The 24,579-nt window shown below is 36.9% G+C and overlaps 1 protein-coding gene across 4 annotated transcripts in view; it reads right to left on the bottom strand.

The window, feature by feature from the left end:
- The window catches only part of rfx1a (regulatory factor X, 1a (influences HLA class II expression)), a 29,471-nt gene that overhangs the window by 3,652 nt on the left and 1,240 nt on the right, over positions 1-24,579 (bottom strand). Inside the window, exons 2-16 of one of the 4 annotated variants that reach the window (XM_051106114.1) lie at positions 20,552-20,902; positions 18,829-18,938; positions 15,823-15,918; positions 14,450-14,547; positions 12,424-12,871; positions 10,563-10,762; positions 7,747-7,866; positions 7,526-7,659; positions 7,264-7,382; positions 7,028-7,137; positions 4,703-4,854; positions 4,361-4,458; positions 3,176-3,325; positions 721-929; positions 131-284 (exon numbers count right to left, since the gene is read on the bottom strand). In XM_051106114.1, the coding sequence (XP_050962071.1) occupies positions 131-284; positions 721-929; positions 3,176-3,325; positions 4,361-4,458; positions 4,703-4,854; positions 7,028-7,137; positions 7,264-7,382; positions 7,526-7,659; positions 7,747-7,866; positions 10,563-10,762; positions 12,424-12,871; positions 14,450-14,547; positions 15,823-15,918; positions 18,829-18,938; positions 20,552-20,888 (2,535 nt within the window). In that variant the 5' untranslated portion in view covers positions 20,889-20,902. The remainder of the gene's footprint in view (positions 1-130; positions 285-720; positions 930-3,175; positions 3,326-4,360; positions 4,459-4,702; positions 4,855-7,027; positions 7,138-7,263; positions 7,383-7,525; positions 7,660-7,746; positions 7,867-10,562; positions 10,763-12,423; positions 12,872-14,449; positions 14,548-15,822; positions 15,919-18,828; positions 18,939-20,551; positions 20,903-24,579) is intronic. The other 3 variants (XM_051106115.1, XM_051106116.1, XM_051106117.1) reach the window with 3 other exon arrangements.

Genomic DNA, 24,579 nt, shown 5'->3' with positions numbered 1-24,579 from the left:
TTGCCTTTCACAGTTCCTCAGTTCAATATCCTGTTATGAGGCACTTTTGTTTTGTCTTACTCAGTATGTCTGAGATTAGGTAAAGATCTGTGATGTCTGAGTGTGATTCTTTGGGTGTGCGTGTTTGTACCTCTCCCATGACAGCAATGGGAGTTTCACCCTTGGCCTGGGCAACTCTGTGCTCTATCAGGTAGTACATGTACTCATCATAAAGCAGGCGAATTAGGTGAAATGAGCCGAAGCTTGCAGCACTGCGAAGAGTCAGGTCTCTGATCACCATAGAGCTAAAGTGAGAACAAAGAACAGATACAGGAAGTGTGAGAACCAGAAGAGCATGGTGGGGTGGGTAAGACACATAAAAGGATGAGTAAAAGAGGGAAACATATATGACATTACAGTTGGCTCCAACAGTCATTACAACTCCAAAACCAAAAACTTGCACGCAATGTGAGGACTATTATAAACAGCAAAATGACGCCGATATATCTGTAACTGCAACAAACCCCAGAATGAGCTGACAACATTTTCAGGAACATTCAAAAATATTTCTAACCTCAGACTTTTGAACTGTATTGTAATTAACTAAAAACTCAATATTGTGCCGTGTATCAACTGTAGAGAGTAAATCTAAGATGTCATCACGTCATCTTCTTGCCCTTCCTGCCAAATTCACTATGATGTCCACAAACTTAATGTTAGCACAAGCTTTCTGAGGCTCACCTGTAAAAACTCCATTTGAGCAGGAAGAGTTTAGCTGCTTTTGGAAAGGCAGCGCTAGACTGGTACGGTTTTAAGACCTGTGAGACCACACCATCCAGCCAGGCGGCCCACTGCTCCAGAGAGTTCTGCTGCTGGAGTGTCAGTTTGAAGTCCTGCTCCAGCCTCTGCACCACCCGATCCTCACACCGGCACACCCAAGAGGCCTGTTCCTACAAATGAAAGCGCATGGGGTTTCAAAAACCCAAACTAAAGAAAATATCTATTCTGGGCTGAAAAACCTAATTACATCTTCCCAGTCAAAAATTAAAGGCATAATATGTAAGTTTTTTTTTTTTTTATTAAAATAACCCAAAAAAAACACTAGAACAGTGTCATATATGTGACCATGGACCACAAAACCAGTCATAAGTAGCACGGGTATATTTGTATCAATCACCAAAAATGCACTGTATGAGTCAAAATGATTGATTTTTATTTTATGCCAAAAAATCATTAGGATATTAAGTAAAGATCATGTTCCATGAACATATTTTGTAAATTTCCTACCGTAAATATATCAAAACTTACTTTTTGACATGCGTTTTCGGTTGTGTGGTGTGGACAGAGTGTGGACGCAGTGAAAACACCAGTGTAGACGAGGATCGTTTTTATTTTAAAATGCTGTTTTAAAACGAAAATGCACTAGGGTAAGGTGCATAAGCCTGAGGCTTGAGGTGCATAAATTAATCAAGGATTAGTTAACTTCCAGAATAAAAATTTCCTCATAATTTACTCACCCCCATGTCACCCAAGTAGTTTGTGTCTTTCTTCAGTCGAAAAGAAATTCCTCATTTCTGAGGAAAACATTCCAGGATTTTTCTCCATACAGTGGACTTCAGTGGGAGCCAACGGGTTGAAAATTGCAATTTCAATGCAGCTTCAAAGGGGTCTTATATAGCCAAATGAGTGGCCATTTTCTAAAAAAAGCCCTAAACCACAAATACTCATCTTGCACCAGCTTTGCGTCTAGGACTTCACACATTATGTAATCATGTTGGGAAGATGACATGTGGTTAGCTCATTGTCTGTGTACTTCGGTTCAAAAAGGAAGTACAAAAAAACTCCACCTCAACTTCTCCTCTAACATCAAAATCACCCAACATTGTTGTTTTACCTTTTTTTTTTGTAAATGGCATTTGACTTTCTTTGCACCCTCACTTTATAAACACTAGGTCGGTACTTCCGCCCACGTCACCTATGTCGAGATAAGAAAGTATATAGATTTTCTCTTTTTTTAGAAAACGAGAGATCGTTGTGCTAGATAAGGCCGTTATTACTTGGCTGGAACAGTGTAGAACTTTTTAAAGATGCATTGAAACTGCAGTTTGTACCTTCAACCTGCTGATCCCCACTGAGGTCCACTATATGGAGAAAAATCCTGGAACGTTTTCCTCAAAAACCTTAATTTCTTTTCGACTGAAAAAAGACATAAACATCTTGTATAACATGGGGGTGAGTAAATTATATGAAAAGTACACAAATTTTATGGGGGAAGTTGTTACGCCCTGTGTAAGCAAAGTCAGGAAGTTTTAGACGAATGCAATAACATTAACTAGCATTTTTGGGAAACAGAATATCAAATTGACCAGATGATAACAGGAAGGTTACCAAATAGTAAAATAACCTACATTTTTAAATATCTTTATGATATTCTGGCCTGTAGATATGGCTCAGTTCCTTTTAGCAAAGGCCACTAATAACAATATTCCTCTCAAAATTTCTCAAAAGGCTAGTATTTCCCTTTTTGGTATGGCCTAGCGGTTAAAGCTATGACCAAAGATGTTTTGAATGCCACAAGAGTTGATCCAAAACTAGGATGTAAACTTATAAAAAGTGATATTTGCACCAAAAAAAAAAAAATCATTTTATTATTATTCACTACCCCCGACGTTGTTCCAAATCTGCATGACTTACTTTTCCTGTAGAACATAAAAAAAATATATTGTAAATGAATGTTGGTAAACAAACAGTTTTAGTTCCCATTGACTTTCATTGCATTTTTTGTCCATACAGTGGAAATCAATGGGAACAGAAATAGCTCGGTTACTAACATTCTTCAAAATATCTTCTTTAATGTTGTGCAGAAAAAAGTCATACAGATCTGTCAAGCAAGTTTTTGGGTGGACTATCACCTTGTCACTTTGGATAAAATCATCCACTAAATGACTACTAACATGCTCACCATAAGCCCTTTTTAAATGACTTTCAAGGAAACGAACTGCATGTTATGCTAAACACTCATTTGTGTTTCCGTTTCCCTGATAACTGCAAAGACCACAAACACCTACATGCATGTGAAAAAAGTGAGTTGGTGATGTCTCAGATGGTGAAACAAAGCTCTAGCTCTGGTCTTGTAAATACAGTGTTCAGCCTCAAATCAGAGTGGGACGGGTGTGATTTGTCTAGTCACACGCACCTGCACATTGGCAAAATCCACTCTGTTGAGGTCGCTGAGCATCTGGTTGATCTGTGCTGTGTTTTGCAGTACGGCACGAGCTGCCTGGGCCAAGTGGTTTAGAGAGGTGTACCTACGCAGGGTCTGAGCAAACGCACTTGCAGACGTCACCTAAACAAAGACCATTTCACAGAGAAAGGAGGCAATAAAAACATAAATATTTCATATTTGAAAATCTATTAAAGGTTTTGTTTTGCTATTAAAGATTATTTTAAACCAGTGCTTCTCAACTCCAGTGCTCGGGGCCCACTGCTCTGCACACTCAGAATCTGAATCTGACACACTCAGTTCAGTTCATGGATCTTTCTCCTAACAAGCGAATGATCTGAATCAGGTGCGATAAATGAGGGAGATATACAAAATGCGCAGAGCAGTGGGCCTCGAGGACTAGAGTTGAGAACCACAGTTTTAAACAGTAAAAAGAAAATGTCTTAATACAGATTTGACCTTTGTATTCTCCCAAATTAGGGAAAGTTTTTGAACTCTTTTAAACCCCCCCTTGTTTGGTTAACATGTCTGACTATGTGTCATAAGCACGCTATTTTAGCTTCCTGTCAGCACTAACGATCATTAGACATTCATAAAACCAAGTTTTGTGGTACTGACTGTACTGGTTGACAAATTTAGAAAGCTTTACCACAGCTGCTGCATATAACTAGTGATAGGTGGCTGATATAACGCAAATACACTATATATATAAATATAAAATGAGGGCAAATGGGACGTACACCACCGTTTAAAATTTTAGGGTAGTGAGATTTTTTTTTTTAAATGTAATTTATTCCTGTGATGGTAAACCTGAATTGTCAGCATCATTACTGATTACATGATCCTTCAGTAATCATTCTAATATGCAGATTTGCTGCTCAAGAATCAGCTGTGCTTCTTAATATTTTTGTGGATACCACTGTGTTGTGTATTATTTTATCAGCTATTTGGTCTCTCATTCTGACGGCACCCATTTACTGTAGAGGATCCATTGGTGAGCAAGTGATGCAATGCTAAATTTCTCCAAATCTCTTCTGATGAAGAAACAAACTCACCTACATCTTGCATGGCCTGAGGGTGAGTACATTTTCAGCAAGCTTTCATTTTTAGGTGAGCTATTCTTTAACTAAACGTTAATAATTTGCTGCGATCACAGACCTTCACACGAACCATCTCTTCAGGAATGTTCATCATGGCGTTAGTCAACCAGCTCTCAAGACTTTTCGCAAAGTTTCGGATGGCTTGTGTTAAGGCACCTGGAGAAAGAATTTGGATATTTCAAAAAAAGACATGATGTTGTGTGGATGATTCACCCATAATTGGTGTCCCAGCAGCCTGGATGCTGACCCACATCCAAATTGGCAAGGAGAATGTGAATGTGAGTAAAAATAGGCCACTCTTGGCAAAATGTGACTCACCTGATGGATCGCCACAAGTTCTGGCACATACCGCTGCATGGTAATAAGTAAATCTGTATTGAGAGAACATTCGGGAACTCACTGGGAATAGGTCTCAGAACGTCTGGGATGAGCATCTCCACCAGGCCCTGGTACAGTGTGTTGTCGCAGTCACGACTCCAGCGAAGCACTGGATCGTATTTACAGAGCAGCACCAAACATGACTTGGGCAGCCTCTTCTCAGACTCGTCATGCCTAAGATAGCCAAAGAAAACAGATAAAGTTCATTGTCTTATTATTCATTAAAGGCATAGTTCACCCAAAAATGTAAATTCTGTCATTAATTACTCACTCTCATGTTGTTCCAAACCTGTAAGACCTTCGTTCATCTTCAGAACACAAATTAAGATATTTTTAATGAAATCTGAGAGCTTTTTGACCCTACATAGACAGCAACACAACTGACACCTTCAAGGCCCAGTAAGGCAGTAAGGACATTGTTAAAATAGTCCTATGCAGGGTCAGAAAGCTCTGAGATTTCATCAAAAATATCTTAATTTGTGTTCTGAAGAGGAACAAAGGTCTTATGGGTTTGGAACGACATGAGCTTGGGTAATTAATGACAGAATTTTCATTTTTGGGTCAACTATTCTGTATCATATTTGATATGCAAATGTATAAGGCCTCTAAATTAACAACATGATCAAAACACGAATGACAAACCAACTGTACACAATCTTCAGCCTGTCGTCTGATAAACAGATTATACTTTTTAGAAGATAAAAGGTCTTTAGTATCATTTTAAAAATGTTCCTCTTCAGGTCTTCATTTTTATAAAGTAAATGTAAAAATAACTTTTATATTAGTAATGTTAGTAATATGTCAAAATGAACACTTACTGGACTGAAGTAGTTTACTTGATTATCCAATCACCATTTTCTAGAAAAATGGTGTTACAACGTGAGAATTTAATCCATCAGGCTTTTGAGGAATGTTGCATTGCATTATGTTTTGCTCCCACAATAAAAACTTTGCTTTGATCATAAAACTAAGCATTTAAATATCATCTTAATAAGACACATGTGACCCTGGACCACAAAACTACTTGTAAGTAGCACAGGTATATATTTGTAGCAATAGCCAACAATACACTGTATGGGTCAAAATTATCGATTTTTCCTAAATGTCAAAAATCATTAGGATATTAAGATCATATTCCATGAAGATATTTTGTAAATTTCCTACTGTAAATATATATATATATATAAAGAATTTAATTTGGACAACTTTAAAGGTGCTTTTCTCAATATTTCGATGTTTTTATTTTATTTTATTTTACTGTATTTTTTTTTTTTTGCACCCCCAAATTTCAGATTTTTAAATAGGTGTATCTCAGCCAAATATTCTCATATCCTAACAAACCCTTCATCAATTAAAAGCTTATTTATTCAGCTTGAACTATATATTTTTTTTAGTTTAATGAAGCTTATGACTGGTTTTGTGGTTCAGGGTCACATATTATTAGGAGATATAGACTGACAACTGATATTTATGTGTCTTTTATGCAAAAAGTCTGCTATACTGTTAGAAAGATCTTAATGATTTAACATTACAGACTATCAGAAGTTCATCTCATGTTTCAGCCTTAAAAATATCAGCAACTGTTTTTCCTTCTTGAATAAGAGCTCCATATTCTCATAAAATATGAGCCATAAAAGCCTGATGTATCAGTTATGATACTCAACAGATTTCTTAAAGAATCTTAAATTTTCATATTTTGTCTAACTGTGCAATAAACTGTTAGATTTAAAAAACTAAATAAAAATCTGACAACTATATCATATGTCAGGCTTTACAGGTTAACTTAAAGGGATAGTTCACCCAAAAATGAAAATTCTGTCATTAATTACTCACAGATTAAGATATTTTTGATGAAATCTGAAAGCATTCTGACCCTGCATAGACAGCAAGGGTCCTTCTATATTCAAGGTCCAGAAAGGTACCAAGAATATCAACAAAATAGTAAAATAGTAAAAACTATTCCTTTCTTCTTAAAATTGTGGTTGAACCACTGATATCACATGGACTATTCTGTCGATGTTCTTGGTACCTTTGTGGACTTGGAATGTGGAAGGACCCTTGCTTTCTACGAAGGGTCAGAAAGCTCTCGGATTTCATCAAAAATATCTTAACTTGTGTTCTGAAGATGAACAAAGGTCTTACGGGTTTGGAACAACATGAGGGTGAGTAATTAATTACAGAATTTTCATTTTTGAGTGAACTATCCCTTTAATGCTCTATATCGCCTTGCTCAGCAGAACCAACCGAGAACCGTCTTAATAAAATCCTCCTGAAAGCATGAAACTGGGAAAACCTTGACATGTTATATTAGTCTAAAAGAGTTTGTTAAGCTGAGAAGCAAACTTACACAGCTAGAGTTGCTGAGTCTCCTGCCTGACTTTCACTGAACCTCCAAAATGTTTTCCAAAGAGTCTCTACCAAAGGGAACTGAAGGTTGACCATTACATCCAGAATAGCCTGCAGAAAAACGCAACATCAGTAAAAAATCTACTTTAAAAAGATACTTAGCTTCTACACAGATATTCATTGTGATGCCGACAGTCAATCTCTGGTTTAAAACAGAGAAGAAGAGAGAAAACTCACTTCGCAGTGTTCTCTGTAGAGCAACTGAAAGCTTTTAAGATGTTCCAGCTCAATGCCCTCTGGTAAAGCTCTACCCTGCAGGTCAACATCAGGGAATTCCGGGAGAGCTCGGGACGCATCTAAACATCAAGGACAACAGCAACCATATAATGATTTGTTGGAAATATCCACTTGAGAGCTTCCAAACATTTAACCCCCGGGTTATGGCTGTTTCACATTTGTAATGTAGACATTAGAAGTTTCCACTAATGTCATGACTCACCTAGAAACTGCTGATACTGCTGGACCTGGGTGCTGATGTCTGACAGACCCGAGCTCTGCTGCTGCTGCTGTTGCTGTCCAGATCCTGACGACATTCCGTTAGTGATTCCCTCCACCTTCTGCACCGGCTTCAACCTGCAGGGAGACGAATCCGGACAGACTGAGAAACACAGGAACCAGAGAGATTGGTAACACGATATGAAAGACAGCATGTGTGTTCACCTCTGTTTCTGGGAGAAGGGCTGCTGCCTCATTGCCAGGTGTTGCTGGTCCTCCATCAGACGGAGCAGAGATGAGCTCGCTTTGATCCGCAGTCCATAGTAGTGATATTTGGAATTCCCTCTGGAACAAACACACCAAAGCTTCAGTGCACCTGCATGACCTGAACCAGAGTGATCACGGAGGCTTCTAACCATGTGTGCGTACATGCGTGAATCAAAAACACATTACCATTTAAAAGTTTGGAATCATTCGAATTTTTAAAGCTACTTCACCTTTCTTATGCTGACCAAAGTTGCATTTATTAGATCAAAATCTACACTTAAAAAACAGTAATATACATAAATAAATATTGTGATGGGTGCGTAGCCCACCTGTGTATTTGCTTATTTCTGCTGTATTTATTTTAATCTATTTCAACGTTTATTGGTTAATAGGTTTGTCTTAGTCATTTGTTACTTTTAAATCCCCTTATTTATTACAAAAAGTTACAAGACAAGGAGTATTGAGCAGTTTGTTATTGGTGTTAATCTGGCAAGTGTCAGCCATTGCAAGAGAAGTTGGTCATCCCAAAATTATGATTTGTGACCTTGGACCACAAAACCAGTCTTAAGTCGCTGGGATATATTTGTAGCAATAGCCAAAAATTCATTGTATGGGTAAAAATTATTGATTTTTCCTTTATGCCAAAAATCATTAAGAAATTAAGTTAAGATCATGTTTCATGAAGGTATTTTGTAAAATTCCTACTGTAAATATATCAAAACTTAATTTTTGATTAGTAATATGCATTAGTAAGAGCTTCATTTGGACAACTTTAAAGGTGATTTTCTCAATATTTTGATTTTTTTGCACCTTCAGATTCCATATACTCAAATAGTTGTATCTTGGCCAAATATTGTCCTATCCTAACAAGCTGTCCATACATCAATGGAAAGCTTGTATATTCAGCTTTCAGATGATGTATAAAGCTCAATTTTTAAAAAATTTACCCTTATGACTGGTTTTGTGGTCCAGGGTCACATTTCATGAATACTGCTGGTTTACAATGACACTAATTCATTAAAGTCCTCCAAAAAGGCTGGTCGTCCATGTAAGACAAATGCATGAGAAGACAGGATAATGCAGAGACTCGGTTCAGTATTGCAGGTGGATTTGCTTGCCAGTTCAGTGCTGAACATGGTAAGGATCTGTCATGGCACGTTTAAGAGAAGTGGGACTGAAAGTGCACTCTGCAACGAAACCTCACCTTTGCTGAGAAACATGTTGTGTGGAGAGAGGAGAACTGGTCCAAAGTTCACTTTAGTGATGAGAGTAAGTTTAATTTATTTGACTCTCAAGGGAAATACTTTATTCAGCGTCAAACTGAGAAAAGACTGAAGCCCAGGTGTGTGAAGACAACACATTCTCACTTCCAAGTCGTCAAATATTGACGTTTGGTCAGGACCTATTTAGGGTCATTTTTTAACACACAAGGTACCCCTTTAGCGTCACTTTTCAATGTGCAGGGCCCGCAGCATTTTTTGAATTCGCGAACAGACTGCAACAAACAGGATGTGCTTTACGGCGGATAGAGCCGGTGACAGCCTATATTCCTCTCATAAATCAATCACTTTGCCTCGGAAGACTTAAAATGCTAATATTTTTCTAATAAATTATGACTGTAGTTGTATTTGCCTGTTATATCCTGTGTTTTATTGACAAATGCTTAGGTTTAAGGGCAGGGGTTAGGTTATGTGCTCATAAATGTGTAAATAGTGTAATGTAAATAAAACTGTTGTGACTGTTTACATAAAAAAAAATAATAAATAAATCACCCCTCAACATATATGCAATAATGGCAAAATGATTACCCAATATGTAATTTGATCACTGATGAAATTCCAGTGCCTTTTGCGTCAGCATATTGACGCCAAGCGTTTTTTATTTAAAGCATGACGCTAAGGGGCTGCCCTGTGCGTCAAAAAGTGACGCCACAGAGTCTTGACCATGTGTCAATATGTGACGAGTTGGGGATGAGATTGTGTTAGTAATGAAGTCGGTGAAAGGTGAAGGAGGAAGTTTCATGGTTTGTGAGATGTTTTCTGCAACAGGATTTGGGACTCTTTTACAGCTACATGGCAGAGTGAATGCAAATGTTTCTCAGAACCTCCTTCAGCAAGATGCAGTTCCTTCCCTGCAAGCATCTGACAATCAGCCTGTAATTTTCTTGCAAGACAATGCCACCATCACACTTCAAAAAAGATAAAGCAGTTCCTTGAAGCTAAGAACAAATTTCGTGAACTGAGCGGGCCAGAGTCTGATCAAAACTCTGGAAAATCCTTGACGACAAAGTTATGGTTAAGATACTCACTAAAGTTACCAAAGAGAGTGGAATAAGAGTAGAGCAAGATCACACCAGCGCAGTGTGAGAAACTAGTGATGTCCTGTGGCCGCAGATGTGCTGAAGGCATTCAAAGAAAGGAACTTTACACTTCGTTTAATTTCCGACAGCTGTAACCCTCCAAGACTTTAGTTGCAATCTTCTTTCGTGCTACAGTGGTCTAATTTTGATTACAGTTTTCTCCACAAAATTAAGGCTTTTGTTGAAATGCCTTGAACATGTTAGAAGAACACAAGTATACCTACAGCTAATATTCCTTCAAAACGTTTCAGAAAAAAATCAAGTATTTGTAGGTCGTTTTCTAATTTTGATCTCCACTGTATAATCGATACATTTCACTTGAGTTTGGAAAAACAAATTCTCTATATGAATTTATTCACTTAAATAAACTGGGCATTACCAGAAAGTACATGTCATGTGACGTGATTTCTCTCACCGTGTGCCCAGGCGCCTGGTCCTCAACCCCATGAACACCGAGCGGATGAGTTTTCCGAAGGACGCCGCGTTGACGGGTTCCAGCTTTTGCTCCTGGCAGTGCAGCAGGTAGTGGCAGTAGAGAGTAGACCGGGGCAAACTCACCCCTTCCGCTGTCTCATAATTATCCAACAACCACTGCACCTGAGGGCCAGAGGACAGCTGCCGGGATAAGACACACACACAGCCACATACACACTCAGACAGAGAACCCAGGCTAAAAGATGTCCTAAGTCAGACAACACGCAAATGCAAACTCGTGCATATTCCTTTGCATGCAGACACCACACATGCACAAGTACACACTCATGCATAGTGTAAATCATTTAAAGTCAACGGCATTCACTAACATTTTGGTTCAATAATATTCAAGTGGAAAACAATGTTGGACAGGGCTATGATAAGTAGTTGTTTTGAACCTGAAATATGAGTTTGCAGTGGATTGTAAATTCATGTTGACTTTAAATGCCCTTGATTTTGCAACGAATGGCATTATTTAGCAATGTCTACACATGAATATTGTTATTCTGACAGCTTCATGAACACATACAGTGCTGTGAATACATCTTTGTCTGAATTTCTGAGTTTATGCACATTTTTTTTGTATTTTATATAGATGTGAGCATATAGTTTGATGGTAAAATGAAAACAGTTTACAGTCTTGCATTTCTTTGGAGTTCAAGGTTTCAGTTTTACAATGATGAAAGTGTGCAGAAGTATGCTAACAGATGAATCAAAAGCAGAACTGTTCAGTACGCATGGCTTTTTTTTTTGCAGGAAAATCACATATTAACAGATCAACATCATTACTCCAGTCTTTAGCGTCACATTTTTTTTAAATCATTCTAATAAGCTGATTTGCTGCTCAAGAAATATTTATTATCGCTATCAATGTTAGAAACAGCTTAATATGTTTGCAAAAACCTTGATACTTTTTTAGGATTCTCTAAATATATATAAATATATATATATTTAAAAAAATAATAATGTTTTTACTCTGCAAGGATGTATTTAAATGGCTAAAAGTAACAATAAAAAAAAGATTTCTATTTCAAATAAATGCTATTGTTTTGAACTTTCTGTTAATCAGAGAATCCTAAAAAAGTATCAAGGTTTTTGCAAACATATTAAGCTCTATATATATATATATATATATATATATATATATATATATATATAGAGTTCAAGGACTCCAAACTTTTGAATGGCAGTGTATGCATCCACATGTTTTGGTTGCAAATCTGATGTCTAAATATGCAAAAATACAGAAAATCAGGGAGCAAACACTTTTTCACAGCTCGTATGCCTCTAGACAACTGTTTCTGCGTGCCGTGGCATACAAGACGAGTATGCAATGAAATATAAAATCAATAAAATGGCTCAATCCATAACTAAAAGAATTTTGTAATAGAATGTGCAGCAAAACTGGAAGGCTGCTGAATATAGGAACATGTTAAACCCAAGGCCATCTGTCTCTCATGGATATTATGAATATGGTTATGACTGAATAATAATGTTTTCAGCAATGACTACGACAGCACAGTGAAAGCCTTAACAAGCACCACTAAAAAGCTACATGTCTACTGGACATGTGTCGTCATTGAAATGGCATGCTGTTCCCGACAAGTCAATCTGATGGCTTTTTTCCTTCATGGAATAAAACTGAAAATTAAAAAAATTGGACTTGGAAGTATCACTGTGCTCTCTGACATGTGGAGCGATGAGATCATCATGCGTTTAAAATCATTTAGGTGGCGGGAAGAGGGGGGGATCTGTGAGTGGCGATGAGTGACGATTAAGCCCCGCCCCTGCTGTCGTCATACCTTTTTGTCTGCCGACGGCACGCTATTGTCCTCGCCTTCATTTATACTCACGGTGGCCGGAGAGGCACGGGTGGGGTGCGGATAACCGTGACCATTTCCGCTGCTGCCGGTCCCGCTGCCGGCCAGCATGTAGCCGCCCTGAATCACGTAGCTCCCGCTGCTACCGTTAGCCTCGCTTCCGGACTCTCCAGAACCGTTCGCCGCCGTCCCAGTAGCTGCCACTACAGCTGTAACCCCGCCCCCTGCTGCTGTTGTGGGATTGGCCACGATCTGCCCCGTCCCCGCCACAAACATGGACACCCCGGGGGATCCTGTGGTCACGGAGACGGTGAGAGGTGTGCCGGGGGACGTGGCCTCAGAACCAGAGGCAGGGGTGGTCTCATAGTACTGTCCAGCAGTGGTCTGGGTGTACAGAGGGGTCTCTGTGTAGGGGAAACTGCTGGAACGACTGGGAGGAAATAAGAAGGGTTGATTCTGTATTGTATAATAATCAAATATAACAACTTTTACTACCTTGTGCTTTTTAAACTTTGCAAGCATAATTACAAATAGTCTTGCAGCATGTTTAAAACTGTTGATATTTAAGGAGTTTTGAGATTTGAAAACTGCTTTAAATGTTTATTATTAGCTATTCATGTAATGACAGTTTATAGATGGCTGTCTGTTTCTAAACATGCACAACATTGTTTTACACTGTATACAGTTGAGGTCAAAAGTTGACATACACATTTCAGAATCTGCATAATGTTAATTATTTTACCAAAATAAGAGGGATCATACAAAATGCATTTTTTTATTTAGTACTGACCTGAATAAGATATTTCACGTAAAAGATGTTTACATATAGTCCACAAGAGAAACTAATAGTTGAGTTTATAAAAATGACACTGTTCAAAAGTTTACATATGCTTGATTCTTAATATTGTGTTGTTACTTGAATGATCCACAGCTGTTTTTTTTGTGTGTTTTTTTGTTTTTTTTAGTGATAATTGTTAATGAGTCCCTTGTTTGTCCTGAACAGTTAAACTGCCCACTGTTCTTCAGAAATATCCTTCAAGTCCAACAAATTCTTTGGTTTTTCAGCATTTTTGTGTATTTGAACCCTTTCCAACAACGACTGTATGATTTTGAGATCAATCTCAAGACAACTGAGGGACTCATATGCAACTATTACAGAAGGTTCAAACGCTCACTGATCCTCCAGAAGGAAAAACGATACATTAAGAGCCAGGGGTGTAAACTTTTGAACAGAATAAAGATGTGTACATTTTTCTTATTTTGCCTAAATGTCATATTTTTTTTTCCATTTAGTACTCCCCTTCAGAAGCTACAAAAGATACCCAGAAGACAAAAAAGTTAAATGTACCTTCTTTAAATTCCAAAAATTTTCACCCCCCGGTTGTCCTCAGTGTGAAAAGATTGATCTCAGAATCATACAGTCATTGTTGGAAAGGGTTCAAATACACAAAAATGCTGAATAACAATTTGTGGGACCTGAAGGATTTTTCTGAAGAACAACGGGCAGTTTAACTGTTCAGGACAAACAAGGGACTCATGAACAACTATCACTAAACACTAAACTATCAAAAAAACACAGTATGTAACAACACAGTATTAAGAATCAAGTGTATGTAAACTTTTAAACAGGGTCATTTTTATATGACCTTTTTCCTGCTATCTAACTTATTCAGGTCAGTAATAAATAAAAAAAATAACATGCATTTTGTATGATCCCTCTTATTTTGGTAAAATACTTAACATTTTGGATATTCTGCAAGGTTTATGTAAATTTTTAACCTAAGCTATATCTTTCACACCACAACTGATATTCATATTTGGCAGTAAAAAACATCTAATCCTTTCTTAAAATTCAAGTGTGAAGCTTAGCTTAACCCATGGTTAACAGTGGCTTTAACAAAGAGCTAGCTGTTAATTCAGGAAGTATGTATAGCACGAAAAACCATGTAGCTGATCCAGCACACGTGCACAGAAATGGGGCTAAGTGTTAGTTCCTGTAAATACTTACATGGTGCTGGTGGTGTAGTTCGCATCTGCTCCTTCAACATACTGCACCTGGTTAGTATACACATGCTGGACTGGCACTTGTTGGAGTTGCTGCTGTACCTGTGGCACACATATATCAATACACAAATTCAGAAGGCAAAATCGATACAATCACAATTCTGCAATAAAAAAGAAAACATGACTGCAGCCACATTCAGTGCACTAAATCAGTGTTTCCCAACCTTTTAGTCTTATGTACCCTCCAAAAAACATCCTCAGCAGTGCAGTTCAAGTACTCGTCCTCAAACCCAGAAATATGTTCATTTAACTCATATTACACTGTATAGCATTTATCATTATTATTAATATAATGGAAACTACCAATAATTCACTCAATTAGCATATCAGAATAATTTCTGAAGGATCATGTGACACTGAAGACTAGAGTAATGATGTTGAAAATTTAGCTTTGCATCACAAAAATAATTTATATTTTAAAATATATTAAAATAGAAAACGGTTACTTTAAATTGTAATAATATTTCACAATATTACTGTTTTTACTGTATTTTTAATCAAATAAATGCAGCCTTGACACACATAAAGAGACTTTCAAAAACATTAAAAAATCTTACCAACCCCAAAATATTTGACCAACATTGTGTACATTATACATTACTATTTCTGAAAGTCCCTCAGGCTTTTAGGTTGGAAATCACTGCACTTAATGATCTAACACAGTCATCTCAGTATCACTGACTGACCACACCTCCACCTACAACACTGTGTTTTAACTAAAGTCACCTACGCTATGGGAAGAGGGCATCTCATAGAGGTAAGATTGCACGTCTGGCACAGGCGCAGAGGTGTAGGAGACCCTGTCTGTCTCCCAGCCCACTGGCATGACTTGTAGGGAGAAAGTGACGGGTGAATAGGCGACAGGTAGAGATGGGGGGAAACAGGATGAGTAATCCAGCAAACCTCCACTAACAGACGCATGAGATAAACTGCCTCCAAACGGGTTAGAGCTTTTCTCTAGTAGTACTACTGCTGGCCTACACTCCAACCAGTCTTCTATCTGTCTCTGTTTCCTCACTTCACTCTCTCTCTGCGCATCACTTCTTCTCTGTCTGAGAAAAGGGTTCTGAAAGCAACCGTCAGAGGGTTAGATGACTGTCTGCTTCGTGAATTTTGCATTAAAGGAATAGTCAAGCCACTTTTTTTGGATGAACTATTCCTTTAATGCAATACATTCAAGATGACATGACTGTGAACATTAGAAAATGAAATGTGAGTCACATAAAACGCATTTTAAAGAGAGGCAGCATCAATTTGACTGCAAAGCCAGTCTTCACTGACATAATAACACACATTTATATAAGTAAGAGAGCTCACCTCCTGTGTCAGGTGCACAGATTGTAGGCTAGTGACATTCAGCTGGGTGCCCGGCTCTGTTTTCGTTGTCTGAGATGTGGCTTGAACCACTGACCTCTGTTAATAGATTATAGGAAAAAAATAAAATAACATTAGCTCGCTGAACAAGCGAGAATGCCAAACCACAATCTAATTTAGCTAAACTGGGCCATGGTTTACAGCTCTAATGTTTTGTATGTGTGTATGTAAAGGAAGTTGGAGAAAAAAGCACTCAAATACTCAAGTATTTTTTTTTCTCTTTAAAAAGCCCCTGAAGAAATGAATAGCACTTGTGTTTAAAACGAGATAAAGGCTCCAGTCATATCAGTGGCCTAATAAAATTTATTTGGGGCAGAGATGTGGAGATCACATGTTAACCTGAATACCACTCACTTTACCTCAGTAACCCTCGTGTTTTCAGATGCTTCTACTTCTGGATAAATAAACCGCATCTTACTGTGAATAGGGTTTTTCTAGGATGCTATTGAGAAATGTGAACTTTCTAGCCAAAACACAACCACTTTGTAGGTAAAAATTATATAAATGTTTATATTTTTTTTAGAAAATGACCAATCGTTTTGCAAGATAAGATCCTTATTCCTCGGTTGGGATCGTGTAGAGCCTTTAAAAGCTGCAGTGAAACTGCGATTTGACCTTTCAATCCGTTCATCCTCATTGAAGTCCACTATATGGAGAAAAATCCTGGAATGTTTTTCTCAAAAACCTTCAATGAACATAAAAAATGAACATCTGGGATGACATGGGGTGAGTAAATTATCAGGAAATTTAAATTCAGGAGTGGACTAATCATTTAAATCTCAGAAAAACACACATTATATGACTTTGCATGATGTGGATCATTACAATGACGTCTGTATTAGTACACTTGAACATACAGTTGCTCTCCTGTGGATGTATAGTTGTTAATCTTTAGAAAAGGTTATCTAGCTCTGTACATGTTTACCAGGATTTGTGGGACATCCCAGCAGAACTGTGAAACTATTTATCTTTAACACATTTAAAATGCAATCTGTTTTTTGAGAGCAGTGACCTCCCATTAATGCTAGGTGCTGTTCAGGGTTTTTTGTGGTGGTTGACAACAGCAAAAACCCTTAATCGTCATGTTTCCTTCGTTTGAGGACTGCGGAGTGAGGCTTTTTCTAAGAACTGCTGTTCTACAAAGCTCAAACAGACTCAAACAACAAGCAGTGCTCAATTTCCTCCATCTGTGGTCTGACAGAGGCCCAGGTGTTTAAAAATCCTCTCCCAGTTTTCTAAGCTTCAACAAGACTTCTTCCAATCTGATAAAATCTAATTTAATTAGACCATATTGAAGAAAAGAGAAAAAAACACTAGTATAAAAGAGAAAATTTCTGGATTTTTACATTTCTGTATTTTTATGTATTACAAGAATATAAAATATGTGAATTATCACGCATTCTATTACAAACTCTTAAAGTCATGGTTTTTAACCATTCAAGATATTCACATACAAAAAAACATGACCTTGATTGCTTTGTTTTATTCAGGTATAGATATTCATGTTATCATGACCTTGAATTTGATCAAAAGTTTTACATTTTTTAAATGTTTTTGAAAGAATTGTTTATTGTTCACCGAGGTTATACTGTAAAATATAATTACAATTTTAAAGAACAGTTTTCTATTTGAGTATATTTTAAACAGTAATTTATTCAAGCTATAGCAAAGTTGTATTATGCAGTCACTTTTGATCAGTTCAGCGCACAGTTACGTCCCTTGCAGCTGTGCACACATACTGGTTGCAGAAAAACACTGATAACAAGTGGAGGTAAACAGGTAAAATTCATGGAATAAGAAAAAAAAAACATTTTTTGTGCCTTTTGATGTTAAAATTGGAATGAAAAATAATTTTTATAGAATACTGTTGTCAAAGACACCATTTGAAGCTGAACACTATGGATGAAAACTGCTATGATTACTCTACTTTTAAAGCATAAATTTGACTTAAACAATAGGTCTACATAATATTCACATATGCTGTTCATTGTATTAGCCCTACAGTTACAGCATGAAATACTATTTAAACCTATTACTATTAATATTTTTACATGACATTTATTTATTTTATCTCACGATTCTGACTTTTTTTCTCGCAAATGCAAGTTTATATCTTAAGTGCGGGATATAAACTCCTACTCTGTGCCAAGGAAAAAGAGAAAATGACGAGTTGTTTTTCCTTATTAGAATTGCAAGATATAATCTCGGAAATGCAAGAATAAAGTCAGAATTTTTAACTTTTCCGAAGTTTTTTACCATCATTTTCTCTCACCAGAAAAAAACGTCATCCCTGTTTCGGATCTGTAAGACTATCCCACTATCTAACGTCAATTTTGTTGAATAACAGTGCTTATCGCTGGGTGACAAACTCTTGTAATATGCGGAGAACATTAAAAAAAACATATAATCAATATAATCTATAATCATTTTAAATGTAGCTCTTCTGTACCATATCCTAGTAATTCTCTAGTCGTAAAGGCTATCTCTCCGGGGTTTTCTGCAACCATGATGCGTGCACATCCTAAACGTTTACAAACGTATAATTGGTCTATATAACAGTAGCAGTAGTGCGTTCAGTCATTTCTTGATTTAACCCTTAAAGGGATAGTTCACCCAAAAATGAAAATTCTGTCATTAATTACTCACCCTCACTGCAACACATTTGTTCATCTTCGGAACACAAATTAAGATATTTTTGATGCAATCCAAGAGCTTTCAGACTCTCCATAGACAGCAATGTAACTGATGTCAAATGGACTGTATTACCGTATTCCTTACTACATTTCTGGCCCTGGGATTTCATCAAAAATATCTTAATTTGTGGTCTTACAGGTCTTGGAATGACATGAGGGTGAGCAATTAATGTCAGGGTGAACTATCCTTTTGCTATTGGAGTGCACTCCAAAGTGGTGCTTATTTAGGTGAGTGTTGGTGCAGGGTTAGCATTACCTGTTGGGCGGTCTGCACCTGTTGTACCACCTGTGTAGGAACTCCAGTCTGGACAACAGCAGCAGGAGGACTAGAATCTGACACAGAGTCACTGGAATGAAGAGAACCCTCTACAGAAAGTAACATGGAGGAAAAAAAACATATTAATATTGATACAACAGTTCTTTCTGGTCCTTGAATATGACTGGCTAATAAGAGTGTGATATTACAGTCCAACAGAACTCCAACCGCCGTTTCACCATTTGTAACTGTACCACTCCCCTTGTGGTATTTCTCACAGCGAGTGTCATGGCGGACAGCCAAATCTACTATAATTTAAAAAATATTACTGTTTTTGTGTCATGGAATGTAGTTTTAATAGTTTTTCAGGCAGGAATGTACTGGTTTATAGTTCAAATATGCAGTTTGTTTATAAAGATCAAATAGAACGTCTATTTGAACATTTGTGTCAATGGTGTCCAAGATATGAGCACAACAGAGTCAGCGGCCATTCAGCTCTCATGAACCCGCAGAGAGCAGCCTTACCTTGGCCAGATCTTCCGGAATTTATGGCTCTGATGTCTCTATAGTGGTAAACATGAGATATAATTCATTTTGGGTAAAACTAACGGGCAGTATTTGGTCTCATTAATCTGTTATTTGTGCCAGAGCAAATAGTTTTGGCAAAATCTCATCATGTTTATGTAAATTCAATGCTGTATATCAGAGCGCTGCCTGTGTACTTTTGACTGTTGACTGATGGCTGTTGTTTTTTATTAAAGAAATTGCTTTCCTCAGCAGACATTGAAACTAATGTTTTATTGTGAATATGAGATTGAGCTGAAGAATGAATGCTGTATCAGATGCAGGTAATCAAGCTTGCTCAGTCCATCGATCTCTCTCTCATAATACTCTACATACTACAGTGAGTTTTTAATACTGTAATGCAATAAACTTTAAATAAAGCAACTCAATGTTCTTTCGTTACTAGTTGTAAAGTGACGTTTTCGAATTAGTAACGGAGGCTTGGGCTCAGCTGTTAAACTGTCAAACTGAGATTAAATCCTTGGCGGAAGGAAGTAGTTGCCATAAAAGAGGGTTTTTAAAGACACTCCATTGTTGTTACTTGTTGTATTTAGCAGTGCTGTTGAACTGCTGTATAAACGCAATATCACACTTGTAGACATGAGATATGGCTGTATATTGGCACGCTGTAATTATCTATGGCCAAATCACAATCGTGCAGATATACAGCTATATCTCACATCTATGAGTGTGATATTGCTCATTTATACAACAGTTCTTTCTGGTCCTCTAATCTGATTGGCTGAGAGGAGTGCAATATTCTAGTGATATCAGCACTCCAACCGTTTCACCGTCTGTATCACTCCACCTGAGGTATTTCTCACAGCGAGTGTCATGGCAGTCACCCAAATCCACTATAATTTTATAAATAATACTATTTTTGTGTCACAAAATGTAGTTTTAAAAGTTCTCTAGGTGAGCATGTACTTGTTTAGCAATTCATTACTGATATTGCTCACTCCACAGATGTTTTATCCAACGTGCATTGCATTCCAGATACACATTTTATTAATGCTTTTTCTGGGAATCGTGTGACTTTGGAGCTGCTAGCGTCATGCTCTACTGTTTTTACAGGAATAATACGTAATTTTTTTCTAAGCAGAGACTATAGCATGTCATTCACTCTTAGGCTGACGTAAGATCTGACTCTGACTCTTACCTGTAACTGTGACAACGATGTACTGTGGTGTATTCTGACTGCTGGACTGTGTAGGTGAGCTCTGAATCTCAGCTGTGACGTATTGCGTCTGTGTGGGCGGGGCTTGTGCGGGCGGTGCCTGGGCGATTGCTTGGCTCTTCTGTGCTTGTGAGGGAGGGGGCGTGGTCTGTCCGGTGGGCGGGGCTGCTGAAGGCGTGGCCCCTGTAGTTTGAAGTTCAGCCAGGAATTGTTGAGGAGCTGCCGTCACGGTGGCAGCCTGGCCTGATGTGGGAGTCACACCGCCTCCCTGAGGCTGGGAGGTCTGCTGCAGCTCCCTCACATACGCTGGAGTTGCCATTAGGTTACCCTGGACTGAACGCAATAAAAGGGGAATCACAGATTTGCACAATAACATATACAATGTCATAAACAAAAGAAAACAGAAAACTACATTTAAATGAGGTTGTTTGACTGGAGAAGGTGAATTTTGGTGTATTGCTAGGGCAATTGGTGCCTTTAATATAAGTCAGTAAGTAAGGGATAATTACATTATAATGCCATGCATTAGGGTCTTCATCCCCGTTTAGGGGGTTTATTCTGCAATAACAACGGTCTTAAAGGATTAGTTTACCCCAGAATTTTAATTTTCTGATAATTTACTCACCCCTGTGTCATTTAAGATGTTCATGTCTTTCTTTAGTAAGGTTTTTGAGGAAAACATTTCAGGATTTTTCTCCATATAGTGGACTTCAATGGGGATCAGTGGGTGGAAGGTCCAAATTGCAGTTTCAGTGCAGCTTCAAAGGGCTAACGATCCCAGCTGATGAATAAGGGTCTTATCTAGCAAAATGATCTGTCATTTTCTAAAAAAAATAAACATTTATATACTTTTTAACCATCTTGCACTAGCTCTGCGTCCATGACTTCATGCATTACGCAGTTACATTGGAAAGGTCACGCATGACATAGGCGGAAGTAGTGACCCACTATTTACATAGTAAATGTGCAAAGAAAGTCAAACGCCCTTTACGGAAAAAGGAAAAACAACAATGTCAGATGATTTTGAAGTTGGAGGAAAAAATGAGTTGAGTTTTCCTCTCTATCCTACCTATTTTAATTGAAGTAAACAGACAAAGAATTAACCACACATGACATTTTCAATGTGATTACGTAATGTGTCAAGCTGTGGATGCAGAGCTACTGCATGATGAGCATTTGTGGTTAAAAAGTATATAAATTTCTATTTTTTTAGAAAATGACCAATTGTTTGGCTAGATAAGACGCTTACTCTTCGGCTGGAATCATGTAGAGCTCTTTGAAGCTGCACTGAAACTGCAATTTGGACCTTCAACCCATTGATCCTTATTAAAGTCCACTATATGGAGAAAAATCCTGGAATATTTTCCTCAAATTTCTTTTCGACTGAAGACAGAAAGACATAAACATTTTGGATGACATGGGGTGAACAAATTATCAGGAAATTTTAATTCAGGAGTGAACTAATCCTTTAATGTGTATGATGTCACTTATTACAAAGTGACTTGCCACATAAAACAGTTCCTAGCAAACAAGTTGAAGATATTATGAGATAAGGGATAATGTACAGTGAAACAAATTACTACACTGATTTTCACAAAATAAATAATGACATTAACATAAAACATTGATTTGAGTTGAAACAGTTAAAATCTTATCTGTTTATTTTGTTATAATTCAAATTAATTTTCAATACAGTGAATAAGCGAGACACAAGATGAAAACAGCTGCATTTGTATGAAACAAGAGAGCAAGTTAGCAGTGTGATATGAAAAACATGGAAGAAGCTTGGGGTTCAAATGACTGAATCTACAGTCTGTTATTCAGTATTGCTATTAATTACTGGGGAATATTACCCCTCCAATGACGCAAATGACCAGTCAGAATCAAGCATTTCTGAAAGCTAGGCCATCATTTTTCGCTAGGTGTAATTTCGCTAGGCGAATCACCATCACCATTAATTGGCAATAGTGTAGGATGAGTTATGCACTGATGTAAGTATTACAGTAAAGTTGCCACAGATAATACTATCAGATTAGATGGGTTTTCATTATTATCAATAATCACGTTTGCTAAGTACCACTTTGGCACAACCATACGGCTCCAGGTAAGCCCTAAAGACTACAACCATTGTTGGGCCAGCAAAAAGAAGAGGAGGGAAGGTTAGGGCAGAGCGTTTGGTGTCCTGTTACCAGTAACCTGATCACTGCTTGCAAATGAATGAGGGCACACACCATTGTCAAGAACACAAAGTAGGACTTCAAAACTAAAAATAAAAATGAAATAAAAAAAATAGGCAGTATTGTTCCCAGAATTTGTAATGCATCTACCCAATATCAATGTCAAAGTGTCAGAACTAATTTACTTAATTACTGTTACTGTAATCGTGCAAATGTATGATTCGATTTTACTACAATCCTCAAATCAAGCCTGTATGCCTTTAGCTTCTTTTTATGTTATGTGACCCTGGACCACAAAATCAGTGTTGAGTAGCACGGGTATATTTGTAGCAATAGCCTACAATACATTGTATGGGTTTTCTTTTATGCCAAAAATCATTAGGATATTAAGTAAAGATTATGTTCCATGAAGATATTTAGTACATTTCCTACTATAAATATATCAAAACTTAATTTTGATTAGTAATATGCACTGCTAAGAACTACATTTGGACAACTTTGAAGGTGATTTCTATTAATATTAGTATTTACATTTTTATGCACCCTCAGATCCCAGATTTTCAAATAGTTGTAGCTCAGCCAAATATTGAAAAATAATGGAAAACTCATTTATTCAGCTTTCAGATGATGTGTAAATCTCAATTTCAAAAAATTGACGCTTCTGAGAAACTAGTCATAAGGGTCAATTTTTTTAAACTGAGATTTACACATCATCAATTTGTGAATATGAATTTCAGTCATGAATCTTATGAATTTGTTGCACTTGTTTTGTCATGCATTACTTGTTCATATAAACAAAAACACAGTTATATAAACACAAGTATTTATATAATATCACAATAATTATACTAAAGACATATAATAATCTAGTATACAATAAAATGCACAATAATAAAACCAATATTATCAAAAGGCTTATATAGACCATTTCGCTAGATGTAAACAACACTGGTCCAGAAGCACTTCCTGTTTTTTTGTTTTTTATTTTTTATTTTATTTCACATATACAAATACATCTTAAAGGTACTAATGTAACATTTTCATCCAGTCAAATGTTATGTTGGTTGTATTTCTTTGTGATGTTTGTGTAAAGTTAAAAAAAAAGAAACAGGAAGTGTATCGGGACCAGTATGTTTACATTTGACGAAATGGTCTATAATACGCTTACACACCCATTAGGCATTATTAAAGCAATAGAAATGTCAATAAATAAATAAAATAAATAAATGTGAGCCTAGACAACAAAAACGTCAATTTTTTTAAATCTGAAAATCTGAAGGCTGAATAAATAAGCCGATGTACGGTTTGTTAGAATATTACGATATTTGGCTGAGATACAACTATTTGAAAATCTGTAATCTGAGGGTGCAAAAAAAAAAAATCTAAATTTTGAGAAAATTGCCTTTAAATTTGTATGAAGTTCTTAGCAATGCACATTACTAATTAAAAATTAAGTTTTGATATATTTACGGTGGGAAATTTACAAAATATCTTCATGGAACATGATCAATACATTATATCCTAATGATTTTTGACATAAAAGAAATATCAATCATTTTGACCCTTACAATGTATTTTTGGCTATTGCTACAAATATATCCGTGCAACATATGACTGATATTGTGGTCCAGGGCCACATATATAATAAAATGCATAATAATAAAATATTTACATGAATTAACAGTCACTGTCTCATCAATAGGCTTCTATAATATACACTTATGCATCCATTATGCATTATTAAATCAATAGAAATGTCAATAAATGAATAAAATAAACAAATGTGAATGTGGACCACAAAAGGGTCATTTTTTTTAACTCTGAAAACTGAAT

Source organism: Labeo rohita, chromosome 3, assembly GCF_022985175.1.
Source record: "Labeo rohita strain BAU-BD-2019 chromosome 3, IGBB_LRoh.1.0, whole genome shotgun sequence".
NCBI classification, from domain to species: domain Eukaryota; kingdom Metazoa; phylum Chordata; class Actinopteri; order Cypriniformes; family Cyprinidae; genus Labeo; species Labeo rohita.
Note: the sequence above shows the minus strand (reverse complement) of the source record. Positions and strands in the feature narration are given on the sequence as shown.